General features: G+C 47.0%; 1 protein-coding gene across 1 annotated transcript; it reads right to left on the bottom strand.

Moving 5' to 3' along the window:
- Nucleotides 1-399: 399 nt before the first annotated feature.
- LOC135398856 (uncharacterized) lies at nucleotides 400-13,918 on the bottom strand. The gene is made up of 7 exons (XM_064630383.1): nucleotides 13,730-13,918; nucleotides 11,667-11,737; nucleotides 8,173-8,199; nucleotides 7,719-7,793; nucleotides 4,814-4,861; nucleotides 4,694-4,732; nucleotides 400-541 (listed from the first exon to the last, which is right to left on the bottom strand). The coding sequence occupies exons 1-7, from the start codon at nucleotides 13,839-13,841 to the stop codon at nucleotides 461-463; spliced, it is 453 nt and encodes a 150-aa protein (XP_064486453.1). The 5' UTR covers nucleotides 13,842-13,918; the 3' UTR covers nucleotides 400-460.
- Between the last annotated feature and the right edge of the window lie 330 nt (nucleotides 13,919-14,248).

The following is a 14,248-nucleotide window of genomic DNA, read 5'->3' as shown; positions in this document are numbered from 1 at the left end:
TTCCTAGCTTTATTGGTCTTTGGTAAGTGAGGAGCTCACTAGCTCTAATGGTCTTTGTCCAGTAGACGAATTCAGAAAATCCCAGTGCTCCTTGAAGCGCACGCGTTGTATAATGGGATGTGTCTGGAATGTGGAAAGGAGAACTGTACTACACGTTTCGTTTTCGCTGACCTCGACACCTCGTGGACAACCGCAGAGAGGGGAGGAACCGAAACAGCTTGGGGACCTTTGTACTGCTTTGTTATGAGCAAGGTCCCATAGTTCAAATCGGCGCTAAGCTCTCTGGGATTTTCTGAAGCCGTCTGTTGCCCCGTGAAGCTCAAAATTTTACAGTTGTTTATTGACCCGTCCATATTTTTAAATGTTCCTGCTCGGCCGTACAGTATTTACGCACAAAGATTGCCCTTCTTCAATTCCTGTGTATTGCATTCTGCCAGAACTTAGTAACACTTGACGGAGTCTAGTCTTGGTACTCTGAGGCTTCATCCAGGTACCATATGAGCTGCTTCGTTGTCTTCGCTTTCGGATTGCAAAGTTTCGTCTGAAAAATAGAACGAAATAGACGGAAAGCGCAAATAATTCAACTTTAGGTACTTGCTAGCTAGATTTCTTAAAAAACGTATCTGTAAATTGGCTGCCTTATAGGGTCCTCTGTGTTCGTGAAGTATTGATCACGTGGTCACTGCCACGTGGTCCGATAAATGTACACTTTGGGAGGGTGGCGAACGCCTCTTTGTGCAAGTCCAGTAATGTTCGTTTATATGCTGATGATTGTGTAATTTACCGCGAAATAACCAGTGCATCCGACATTAACGCCCTTCAGTTAGATCTGCATTCATTATTAACCTGGTGCTCAACATGGCGCATGGAGGTAAATCTAACTAAATGCAAACACATGAGGATATCACGAAATAACGGTACAAGCACTTGCAATCTGATGGGCAATACGGTGCTTGAAACAGTTCCAGTGTATAAATATCTTGACGTTTATATATCCTCTAACCTTTCCTGGCGCCCACACATCCAGCACATCTCTAACAATGCTACACGCATCCTAGGTTACATCAGGCGTAACTTTAGTCTTAACTCACGCTATTCCGAACACTTGTAATACCAAAGCTTGAGTACGCAGCTCCTATATGGGACCCGGGACCCGAATCTTGAAAGTGTAGCGGCAAGGGAGACAGCTAGAACAACCTTCCTGGTAGCTCGCAAGGGAGCAAGAGAACGACTGTTTATTTTGCTCGCGCCTCAAGGCAGCGGCGCCGCGATGTCGATGGCAAAGTCGCCACAAATCCCCCCCCCCCTCCTAGCGCGTCGCTGGAAGGCGACGAGTGCGGGCTAGGTTTTTGGACCAGGTCACGCACTCTTAAAAATGAACTTCACCACATAGCACGCTCCTAGCCAACCATCATCCTGGGTGATATCGTTCCCTTCCTTGATTTGTTGAAACCGGGAGGCGTACGCCTTTTTGTGACACTTATGCAGAAATGTTAATTGTCACAAAAAGGCGTACGCCTCCCGTTTTCCACAAATCATGTGAGAGAACGATGTCACTCGGGATGATGGTTGGCTTGGGGCGTGCTATGTGGTGAAGTTCATTTTTAAAAGTGCGGAGCGGCGTAAGGTCGGTGGAGGGGATAAGCCTGGAACGGGCAAGGAAGTTGAGAGGGCGACTTCGAGAGGTGGATGTGTGTCGAGAAAAGCAGGCTTTAGGCTCTCGATGTTGACGTTTTCTTCTTTCCTGTTAACGAGAACGGTGTAATACCTGGATGCTCTGCTCAAAACACGATGCGGGCCGGTGTAGGGGGGCTGCAGAGGTTTTCGCACTCTATCACAGCGAATGGAAACGTGTGTAGAGCTGCACAGGTCGGGATGTTGGTAGGGACGCCCAGAGTAGGAACGGGAAGGTGCAGGGCGCAAGGAAGCCATGGCACTGCGCAGGCGGGTGACGAAATCGGATGGTGGGAGTACGGCAGGAGTAGATGGAGGTGACACGAGAGGTCACCGGGCAACCGGAGCTCCATACCATACACGAGCTCTGCCGAGGAACACTCGAAATCGGGCTTGAACACAGAGCGGATTCCCAGCAAGACCAAGCCAAGGCCAAGGGGTTTCGGGTGATGCCCGCAATGCCGCCTTGAGCTGCCGATGTAGTCTTTCCACAAACCGTTGGATGCAGGATGGTAAGCGGTTGTTTGGATGCGGCGAGTCCCAAGAGCGTCGGTAAGGCTGGAGAAAAGCGCCGACTCAAATTGCGGGCCCCTTGTCAGTGGTGATAATCGACGGGACTCCGAACCTGGAGACCCACTCACGGAGAAGGGTCGCTGCGACAGTTGGGGCCATGGAATCGGAGAGAGGAACTGCTTCCGGCCAGCGGGTATATCTGTTGATGATCGTGAGTATATATCTGAAACCCTGGGCTGGTGAAAGCGGGCCCACGAGGTCCACATGTATATGGTCAAAACGTTGATCAGGCGGGGGAAAAGGAGAAGGCGTCAGGCGAGTGTGGCGCTGAACTTTGTTTCGTTGACAGTGCAAACAGGCCTTCACCAAACGGCTGATGTCGCTGTTCATACGCGTCCAGACGTAGCGCTCGCAAATGGCCGCTCGCGTCGCCCGGACGCCGGTATGGCACAAAGCATGGAATGTGTCAAACACGGCGCGATGGGAGGCCCGAGTTAGGAAAGGGCGGGGACGTCCTTGGGAAGTGTCGCAGGCCACGAGCTTCAACGCGCCTGGCAACGCAAGGTCTTGGATGACCAGGCCAGACGATGAGTTGGCGCGGAACGTGGCGAGTTCGGAATCCATGGATTGGGCCTCGGACAGGGTGTCCAAGGACAGCGTCGACGGGGAATTGGCAGAGTCCACGGCTGAGACGGACCTGCTGAGGGTGTCAGCGACTGGTTTGTTGGTGCCAGTGACGTGACTGATGTCTGACGTGAATTCAGCAATGTAGGCCAGATGTCGGGTTTCTCGTGGCGTATAACTGGTGCTGGCGGATGACACGGCGTACGTAAGGGGCTTGTGATCAGTGAATATGATGAAAGAGCGTCCTCCCAGAAAGTGTCGAAAGTGCTTTACCTAGAGGTAAGCGGCCAGCAGCTCGCAGCCGAAGGTACTATATCGAGTCTCAGGTGATTTCAGCTTCTTCGAGAAAAAGGCGAGAGGTCGCTACACGGAGGAGACTTGTTGTTGCAACACGGCGCCAACCGCGACACCCGAGGCGTCCACCATTAAGCTCGTGGGGGCGTCAGGCCGAGGGTGGACAAGGAGCGTAGCTGCGGCGATATCCTCTCGGATCTTGTCAAAAGCCTTGGTAGCCTCTGCTGTCCATTGTAGGGTCGGTGGCGGACTTTTGCGTGAACAGAGAAGCGCTTCCAGAGGCTGGAGCGTAGAAGCGCAGGCAGGCACAAAACGGCGATAGAAGTTAGCCATTCCGAGAAACTGCCGGAGGGTGGTGGCTGAAGTTGGGCGGGGAAAATCGCGAATGGCAGCTATCTTGGATGGTAGTGGTAAGATTCCCGCGCTGTTTATGCGATGGCCGAGAAAATCGAGCTCTGCTACTCCGAACTCGCTCTTTCCGGCGTTGATGACGATGCCATGATGTTCCGGCGTGCAAAGAGGGCGCGGAGGTGTCGGGCGTGCTCTTCTGCAGAGCGACTGGCCACCAGCAGATCGTCTAGATAGGCGTACAGGAAAGGGAGCCCGCGGTTGACAGAATCTATAAACCTTTGAAAGATTCGGGCCGCATTGCGCAACCCGAAGGGCATCCGTAAGAAGTCAAACAGGCCAAATGGGGTGGTGAGGGCCAGGGATTTCCCTACACCCCCCCTGCATTTTTGCAACACCCCCCCCCCCCCCTGAAATTTATCAGGTGACCCCACCACCAACCACCAGCTCGGCCACCAACACGTTCTGGTAGTGAGTCCGGCGCAGCGAATTACATCCTGTACTGTCAAACTTGGGCTGTAGGACCACAGTCATGCAGATGATCGTACCATGCATTTGTCCAAAATCGTTTGAAAGTGACTGTTCAATGCATATATTCCGCGCATGTACGAGCAAAAATGCGTGCGGGCACGCAAACTCAATGTGGATCATCAAGAACCATTTGCGCCCAACTGAATCAAGCGAGTATTCTGTTTTTTTCGTCTAAGGTTTTCACCGTCGGTTGCTAGGTGAGACAAGGTGCTAGTCTTTTTTGTTTGCCACTCGTGTGATTATGCATCTTAATGCAATTATGAACAGCATAAGTGTCACAGAAAAGGCGTACGCCTCCCGTTTTCAACAAATCAGGGCAGATAACGATATCATTCGAAATGATGGTTGGCTAGGAGCGTGCTATGCGGTGAAGTTCATTTCTAAGAGTGTAGTCACGTAATTGAACTGTTATTCGTATATTGGAGGATGCACAAATATTTCAGCTTTTCCAGCTGCACTCTAAAAACAGAACGTCACTAACACGCTGTGCGCCAACCATTGCCACGAATGATAGGGTTATCACTCCTGATTCGAGGAGAGAGGAGGGCGTACGCCTTTTTGTGGCAATTTGGATATATGATAATTGCGACAAAAATGCGTACGCCTCTCTCTCTCCTCAAATCAACAGCGATAACCCTATCACTCGCGGCAATGGTTGGCACACAGCGTGCTATGCGATGAAGTTCTGTTTTTAGAGTGTGGTACTTACAATGAACTCATCTGTCAGGTCCGAGTAGGCTTCATCTGGCTGCGGTGTAAAAGATATTATTCTACCGATATATTCTTGGTATACGTTGTTCCCCAGACTCTGTTTCAAGAACACACTTACCACTCGATCGTGCAAGACGCCTCGTAAGCAGTCGAACACTTGGATGCACTGAAAACCAAAACGAAAGCGTGATGCAGAATGAGTACGGTTCGTGCCACACTCCAATAACAGAACTTTACCGCATAGCACGCTCCTAGCCAACCGTCATCTCAAATGACTTGTCACTGCCACTTATGATGTTCAAAAAAGGCGTACACCTCCCGTTTTCAACAAATCAGGGTAGACAACGATATCATTCGAGATGATGGTTAGCTAGGAGCGTGCTATGCGTTCATTTGTGCGTGCAAAGTTCATTTCTAAGAGTGTCCAAGATTTGCTGCGGGTGCAGATGTGTTGATGCTCAAGTAAACGGGGTACCGTTCCTACTGAAACCTATCATAATACTAATAATAAAAAAACTGAGCGTGGGCGAGCAGAAATCAGTTTTGCCGAACTTCATTCGTTGCGAAAATGTCAACGAAAGGAGTGAATCTATATTCAGACAGGAAGCTAGAGCCACACTCTTAGAAATGAACTTCACCGCATAGCACGCTCCTAGCCAACCATAATCTCGAATGATATCGTTATCGTCCCTGATTTGCTGAAAACGGGAGGCGTACGCCTTTTTTGTGACAATTATGAACAGCATAAGTGTCACAAAATAGGCTCCGCCCCACGTTTTCAACAAATCAGGGACGAGAACGTTGTCATTCGAGATTATGGTTGGCTAGGAGCGTGCTATGCGGTGAAACTCATTTTAAGAGTGTGTAGCACGCTTGATTTGTGGAGAGCGCGGGACGTATGCCTTTTTGTGACACTTAACATTTCTGCACACGTGTCACAAAAACGCGTACGCCTCCCGTCTTCAACAAATCGGGGCAGATAACGATGTCATTCGAGATGATGGTTGGCTAGGAACGTGCTACATGAGGCCCTATCCTCGTCGAAGTAATTGACGTCGATTACTTTAAATCTCTTCTGTCATTGATGCACAATCGAAAAAGACGGGAATAATAAAAGTGGTTGTCACCTTTTATCAACCAATCGCCCAACGTGTTATCTTGGAAAACGACCTGCCTTATCGGTGTTTCCTCCTGAGAATCCGAAGGCCACACCTGTGATCTGCCCGGCCTGCCTTGTTGCTTCGGTTTTTCGGTGTCAGAAACGGAAAACTCTACCGGCGTAAAACTAAATTTAGTAGAAAATGCGCGAAAAAGCACGCTCGTAATATCTTTTTGCTGTTTGTCATTTTCCATGACGTACAGGTGTGCAAGACGGCAATGTTTGTGTGACACCGTGATTGTACTTGGCATTTATAATTGCGGTATGTGGCCGTGAGATGGCGCTGATGGCAGGCAACAAAACGATAAAACCGCGAAGGATCATGCAAAGGATCGAACAGACAGTGTGGCGCGAGCCGTAAACGCGTTTATGTGAAATCGGTCCGTGCTTTAAATCTTGAGCTTTATTTATGGGCTTTTTAAATATTTTTGTGTGTGTTCGTGTGCTTGATATGCGAAATGATAAGCCGCATTTCAATATGCTCCTTTTGCTCGTGAGCATGTGGAGGTTGTAATGGTAACGCAAATGAGCGTTGATAGTTTTACTCAACAAACAGTGCACTTTGATCGATGAGTTTTTTGTGTGCACACCGCTATGTTGCAAGAACATTGATTGTACGACGCCCCTGACGACGCTTCGAAAAGTGCGCCACTCTCACGAATACGAGGCGGCGATCCGCGCATCGGAACTGTGTTACGCGGTGAAGCGCGTTGTGCAGCGGTGCTTTCTATCATTATGAAACAAAAACAAAGAAAGATATGAATTTCTTGTTGTGACGAGCACATACAGACTTTATGCAACACAATAAATGGAAATGTACATCCGCACTGATCACGAAACCCTTTGCTGCTCAAAGTAATCGACCCCCTTTCGCTACATTACTTTTAAGCTTTGAAGCTAATCTTTTACGTCATTGTTACGTTAAAATGACGTAGGGTCACGGTCCGAGATTAGGACCGAGAGGCTGCGAAGGAAAACTGTGTATAAATTTCAATTGAAACAGGCGGGATCTAAGGGCGGCGTATTTGGTGGCAGCCGCGCTCTACAGCTCGTGACGTAAAGTAATCGAGGTCGATTAGTTTTGAGGAGGATAAGGCCCATGGTGTTCACTTTTAAGAGTGCAGCCTTCGGTCCAAAAGAGATACAGAGAGAAGCAGTTATTGAGAGTGGGCGCAGAGCAGGGTAATCAATCGACTAGTTGGCCGAACTAGAGTCACTAAATAAGCGTAGCTTGTTTAGTGAACCATCGGCAAAGGTGACCTGTTCCTCCACCGCTTCGCCAAAAAAAGAAAACTCTATTGTGATAATGATGAGGTGTTTCAACAACTCCGCGTCGTCAGCTAAACACTATATATGCAGGATGGTCTTGTATTCGTTAGATTTTTAGAAGATTTTAGAAGAAAAAAGTTATGGCAGCAGCATATATGGCGTTTCTGCAAGTGGATTACATGCGATCACGGAGACATTCTCTCGAAGAGACTGCTAGAGGACTAGTTACCTAAAATTCATTAATTAACTCTGTAATTACTGTCCTTCGGGCAAAGGAGAGACAGAAGAATGGGAGACAATCTTCGTTGAAAGTCATTCCATTTTTAAAACATCCTGAAACGGGCACGAGTGCCTAAATGCCCATTGCCGAATTTTGCTATGGCCTGTTTTTTATCGCTCTGTTTCAATTTTTGTTTTCTAACGCTGAGTATGACTTCCACGATTTTTCTATAGCTTTCGCACGCATAAACTAGCTATCGTGCGCCACCGGAAGTTCGTTAGACAAATAGACAACGAGTTACATGTGCAAATGCTGCTTCGGATCACCTTCATACCACCCTGGACTTCTAAACCTTGCACGTCTGTCTTGACATACCTGGTTCTGGTATACGCAGCTCCAGGAGATGTGATATCTGCCAGCGCAGCTCCTCATCGCGTCATAGATGTCACCCTGCGGAAAAAAGCTTCACATTCTAAAGAACCACTTGGCGCCGCAAAACTACAATAACATCTATGGCTTAGAAACTGTTTTCAGTTTCCCCAAAGCAAAGGTGACCTAACCCATGACGGCATCTGGCTGCGGCTAGTGTTGCGATGCAACTTTTTAATCTAGTAATTGATGGGCCTTTTTAAAACGTGCACTGCCTGACTAACACGTTCGACCCAAACAATTTCCATATTATTTCAATATTTTTGTGTGGGTTTAAAGGTCGCATGTCTGAACACGTTTCAAGTCGAGCTGGATAATCTCCTTACCTTCTGTTTCTTGATTTGGGAAGATGTGCACGTGCTTACTGTTACTTAACAATTGCTGTCGATTTAAGACTCACCTTCGCATATTTAATTGCTTCATGATCCTATAAAATAAAATAAAATAAACAAGGTTCAGAGTATACATAAGCTGTCCAAAAATTATCTACCTGATGCACCTATAGGTAGAGATAAGTGCGGGAGCACGATCGCATCCGCACCCGCGTCCGTAGCAATGTCATTGGTGCAACCCGCACCAGCACATACCGAAGCGTACCCGCATACCCGCCAATGTACCCTCAGTTATTCCACATGATCGTCATAGCAAGAAATTATATATTGTTGCTGGGGACACTGTGCGTTAGCGAGCCACTCTTCCAATGGTAGCGACTGCTGACATGGTTGCCAGCATACTACCAGTTGTGGTGTTGAAAGATAGCCCTATATGTGACAAACACAGTCAAAGAGTAACGACAACAACAATTTTATTTTGAGATAATGAATCATCGCCAAGGGCGGTACCCTATCACATTCTTCATTGCTCACACTATACTAACCTTCCCGCACCGCACTCTCCGGGTCTCTTAATCAGCTGGACTCTGTCACTCCCTCTCTTGCATAGAACGCGGTAAATGTCTCACACACCACAGAAGGTCTGGATATGAAACGTCTTGGAAAGAATTTTGGACCAAATGTTCGCTATAGATCGGGTCGTACACCTGAAGCCGACGGGTTGGTTTTGCTCCTGCGGGTATTGTGGGTATACCCGCGTAATCGGCAGAGGCAGTGCGGGTCTACCCGCAACCCGAGATTGCACAGAAATGTGTACCCGCGAAGAACAAACTCACGCCGGTACCCGCGGGTATCCGCGGGTATACCCGCATCGTACTCGTGTTTCCCCGTAAGCTAACGGGCTCCACAACGCTGCGAAACCTTCGTAAGGCGTGCCAAGAAGACAAAGTGCCAAGTGTGACAGACGTGTTAATTTCTGTCTTTAGAAGTTACGTCATGTCTACACCCGATGACAGCGGCGTAACTCTGGAAGTAACGTATCATCGATCTTTTCAGCAAGACGAAATGAAAGCGGTAAAGGAACCAAGACGTCACATTCTAATCGTCTCCACAGACAGAAAGACAGGGTCGCTTCTCCGCAGGTTCAAGACGGGGACAGCACTAGCCGAGCAATTGCTGCAGAAGGTACACCAATAAGATAATCCAGGGTGAGGAACAGTGTAACGAAAGCGAAACAGTCGAGCACAGCAAGCGAAAAAACATCTTCCACAAGAAAACAAGGTGACTCTCAGAGATCTTTTCTCTATGATTATCAAACCGCATATGCCTATCGTTGAAGCACGAAAACGCGAGATTTCCAAGCTTTTTGCACTAAAAAGTAGGATCCCTGATTGTTGGTTATCTTCGTCACTTTTATCTTCCCGTATGTCGAGACTTTGCCCAGCAACGTGAGGCAAGGGAACACAACATCACCACAAACCACAACCACCACCGCCGCCGCCACCTCCGTTACCAACGATTCAGTTTCACCTGGCGGACAAGTGTAAGGCCTTTCGAACACAATGTCATATTTTGACTAACCACAAATGATTCTATAGAGAGTAGATCGCTCTTCACTCATTTCCTCTACGTCTTTCTCGACGCGCCCTTGTGAAAAATTATTTGGGCAGCCAATAGACAAGCCATGGACAAAACGTCCATTGAAGCTATAGACGGTCCATTGCCTTCCCATAGACCACCTTTGTTCACACCTCCTTCCTTCCCATAGCCGGTCAATGGGAGATTGGAAGCAACTGTCTATAGGACAACCTACTATAGAAAGGAAATGATCAACTGCCATTGTCTGTCTATTGACTTTCTATAGTCCATTGACTGGCCACTGATCCACGATTGCCTTTCTATTATCATTATATTCACCCAATTCGGATTCATGAACTGTAATATGTTGAATATGAATCCGTAATTATGTTGAGTCCCTGTTGTGTGAATATGTATTGATGTTTTTAACCTATACTGACAGGGAATACATGGCCGTCATTGGCACATGTCCAGGGTCATGGTGGATAATCATTATGTGCCATTCGCAATTACTTAATTCTAGTGGTTTCAGGACGCCCACCTCTGAGCATGTAGCATTGGCATCCCTAAGAGAAAAGAGATACCATATATTGCTTGACTTGCGAGCTTCCGCAAATTCGAGTGTCGTGCTTGCCTCTGAGTCAGAATGAAGGGTGAGGTATCCCTGCTTAATTCGATTCCGCATTCATCCAATACCGAAGTAAGGAATATCTTGGAGTATTAAATCACCACCAAGATAACGCCTGTGTTTGTAACTGCCTCCGGTTTGAGACATTCAGTAGGTCCACTGAAAGTGAAACTTATGCAGTGAGAATGCTACCTGCATCAATGTGAACCTGCATGGAAACTATGCACTGCACAAGTTTGACTTTCAATGGACCTACTGAATGTCTCAGACCGAAAGCAGTTACAAACACAAGCGTTATCTTGGTGTTGAGTTACTACTCCAAGCAATTCCTCAATTCGGGGTTAGATGTATGCATAATTGAATTAGGCTGGAACACCTCACCCTTCATTCTGACACGTACGTCAGAGGCAAGCAGGGCACTCGAATTTGCGGAAGCCCGAAAGTCAAGTAATATATGATATCTATTTTCTGCTCGGAAGGCGATGACGGTGCTAGATCCTTGCACTGGTTAAGCTATTGCAGATGGCACTAAGGATTATTCTCAATGATCCTAGACGTGTGCCAATGATGCTCATGTATTGCTTCTCAACACATGGGAATGAAACATCACTTTTGACCTTAGCAAAATTCCAGGTTCAGACTCAACTGATCACGGCTCGTGAATCCAAATAGGGGCCATATGATGGTTGAAGGGGAATGTTGACCAGTGGCTTTTAAACAAAAGGTATTTCACAAAAGAAAACTCTCACAAGTTACATCATTTTCGTGAGCATGCACCTTAACCCAGAGCGCCGTCGCAGGCGTTGGTGTAGTAGACAAAATATAAAAGTCGTTTCTGGCAATATAATTTGCATTACTAATTGCTATAAAAGCCAGATACATGGCCACTTCGCTCTTGCCTGGGGGCGCTTAACGGTGCGAAACTAAACTTCCTACTTGCTAATAAATTCCTAATTAATTAATTGGCGAGTCGCAAGTGACTAAAAAATCCGTTGCAAGTCACTCAGGTGTCCGCAAGATATCATGAAAATTTGACTCGCCGTTCTAGATTCAACACATGAGCGGTTAGGTGATAGGCATTACTGTAAAGTGCTGTTCTCACTGGTCAGATCACGGCCCATTTGCATAAAAGCTGAATACGAGTCTCGATATCTATGGCCTTGCGAGAGCATTGAGTACGCGCTCGCTGCTCGTGCGGGAAGCACTGCCAAAGCTATCCAGAACTATGCTATTCAACTTTTATGCAAACGAACCCATATGTAACAGAACGCCAACGCCTTTTTCATAAAGGACACACAGGTACGAAGACGTGTGCAGCAGATCCACGCCATTACGTGGACAGCAAGGTTCTCTTACCTTAACTTGTGATGCCCACTTCCCAAATACCCAAGCCCTCATGGTAGCGTATAGCTCCAGCTTCGATGCAACTGTAATGACGTTGTCAACATTCAGTGTTAACGGCAATGCTGCAGCACCGAATGTCTCAAAGAAAGTCGTCTTTTCATCCCTTCTGGCTGCAATGACACTCACACACGTCTCTGAACATATGGCCGAGTGTAATGGCGGCACGCTTTGTCGCAGAGAGTCGAACCGAACCCGAACCGAAAACCTTTATTAACCGTTATTTTTGGCCGAACCGGAACTGAACCGAAGCAGTCGACGCCATTTTGGAGCTGAACCGAAACTGAACCGTTAAAAAATACCGGTAACCGGTTGGAATAACGGGCGGAAAAAACAAAGCAACGAGAATTGGCCGAGGCAGACCACAATTAGGGACGACACAGACAAGCATCAAACGCCTGGAAATATTTTAATTGGTAAGGGCGGAACATTGCATATTGTGTATGAACATAAAACTACTTTTTCTTCTTTTATTGGCTTCGTAGCATTATGTTGCTCGCCGAAAAAGTCGTGCCATGCAGGAATGCTCTAGATTTGCTGGAGTCGCGAGATATATTTAACTTAAAAGTGGTAGGACTTTTAAAACTTCAGAACTGATCGTTGACACATACTACGTGTGAGCTTACATAAGCCACTTACAAAGTAAAGGGTCAGCCACCCTCATGGTGGCGAGAATGAACAACAACATTAAAGTTACCAAAGTTAGTTTTCTTTGTGCATCTGAAGCTAAAGAGGTGAAAACAGATATATGCGTCGCTAACGCGTCGAAAATGGGTCGATCTTCTCTGTTTGCACTTACTTTGCCCGTCTTCTTTGTTCCACAGACACTTCACTCTACGGCGACATGGTAGCACGGCGGCGGTCAGTGATAACACGTTAACGCTCCTTTTACATAAAGACCCCGGGCTCACAATGGCATCGTTCAAAACAAACTTAATTAAAAAAACGTCAACCCCCATGCCTGGGAGCTAAAATGAGCCAATGAAGCGTCGAAAGAATGAAACGTCGTGTCATGAGGCTGCCGAAAGTACAGCTGCTGTCATGAAGCGTCGTTCGCTGACTTCAATACTTCAATAGTTTCAATTACTTAAAAGGCTAAGGGAGCAGGCTTGGTTAATTGACTGTTATATTCCTGCCGAAATTTTGTAAACAACCCGGTGGGTCAGTTAATTACCGCGACACGAGCTACGTGTTGTCGCAGTCAACCCTAACTGGTAATTCATGGATATGCTCCATGATCTCCATGTTCGTGTGGTATATGTATATTGCTTGAAGTGGACAGGAAGGCGTCAACAGTCGTTGCACTTCACTTCAAGCAATATATACCACACGAACGGGAACCTGATTTGACATGTCTGTTGTGCTTTATTTCCTCAGAAAAACGGCATACGCGATGTTGGCGCGCTTTCATTTCGTCCTACCGTACACAGTTCTTTCTTGCTCTTCCCCGGTGCGATAAGCGCTGATATGTAGTGGTGATGCGCAGAGTTCTTGCAAGCAAAAAGAAAAACAAAAGAAAACAAAGATCGTGAACCATTACACTTTTCTGTGAGGGTAAGTGAAGGCGGAGATATCGACGTTACAGTCGCTCTTTTTGCGATCACTTTGTTTCCAGCACTTTGTTTATAGCACGCACTCATACTACTTTAGTGCTTCATCAGTGGTTCGAGCGGATCATGTGGTGTGGTGTTTAATATTGCAATTGCAATGTGCTCCCTAAAGGCAATACTTACAAAGTTGATGGAAATATATCTGTTAATTAGTTCCCTAATTGAGAAAAAAATTGGTTTCCTGGTAGCAGCCCCGTCGAGTAATCCAATGCCAAAAGTAAAACCGCCTTAAGGCAACTCCCCTTTCTATGAAAATTTGTTGCAGATAAAAGGAAACACCCCGTATAGTACTTCAGAAACCGTGGCTCTGTGTATACTGTAATGTCGAGCGTCTGATCCTTGGATCATAGGAGCGTGCAATCATGGGTGGAACGATTTTGTGATTCTCTGCCCGAAAGTCAAACTTACCCATGTCATCTGAGTGGCATCCGGGAGTGGGTCTCGAGAAAAACGAAGCCCAAAATTCACCCGAAGCAACGTGTGCAGTTAGAAGTACTACAAGTGGCAATACCGTCGCCATGTTTAGAGTTCAGGGAACAAGAAAATGCCTCTCAGCGACGAACTCGAGGAATTGGAGTGTTCTATTGAAATCGTCCTGACCAATTAGAGTTGATGGCGTTCTGGTACACACGAACTTCGTGCTGGCAGCCACCTGTTGAAAGCTTGTTGTGCAGTCATGCCGCAAGTCCGTTCAAGCCATTGGTTAAGTAATAACGGATGCCAATTAAGCGAGCTCTAACGACCCTTTCTGTGCACAAGTTTCTGAAGGATTTTGTGGCGAGGAATACAGACGCAAAATAGACACTGATATTTTCTTGCATCACATCTACGCGACGTCGCGGAGGCGTGCGATGACCAGAATCAGTTCTGGTGGGGTCCGCTAGGTGGAGGGGCGAACAGGAAACCGCACGAAAAGCACGAAGTTCA

The sequence above is a fragment of the Ornithodoros turicata genome, chromosome 1, assembly GCF_037126465.1.
Source record: "Ornithodoros turicata isolate Travis chromosome 1, ASM3712646v1, whole genome shotgun sequence".
NCBI lineage: Eukaryota > Metazoa > Arthropoda > Arachnida > Ixodida > Argasidae > Ornithodoros > Ornithodoros turicata.
This window is presented reverse-complemented; position numbering and strand designations above follow the sequence as displayed.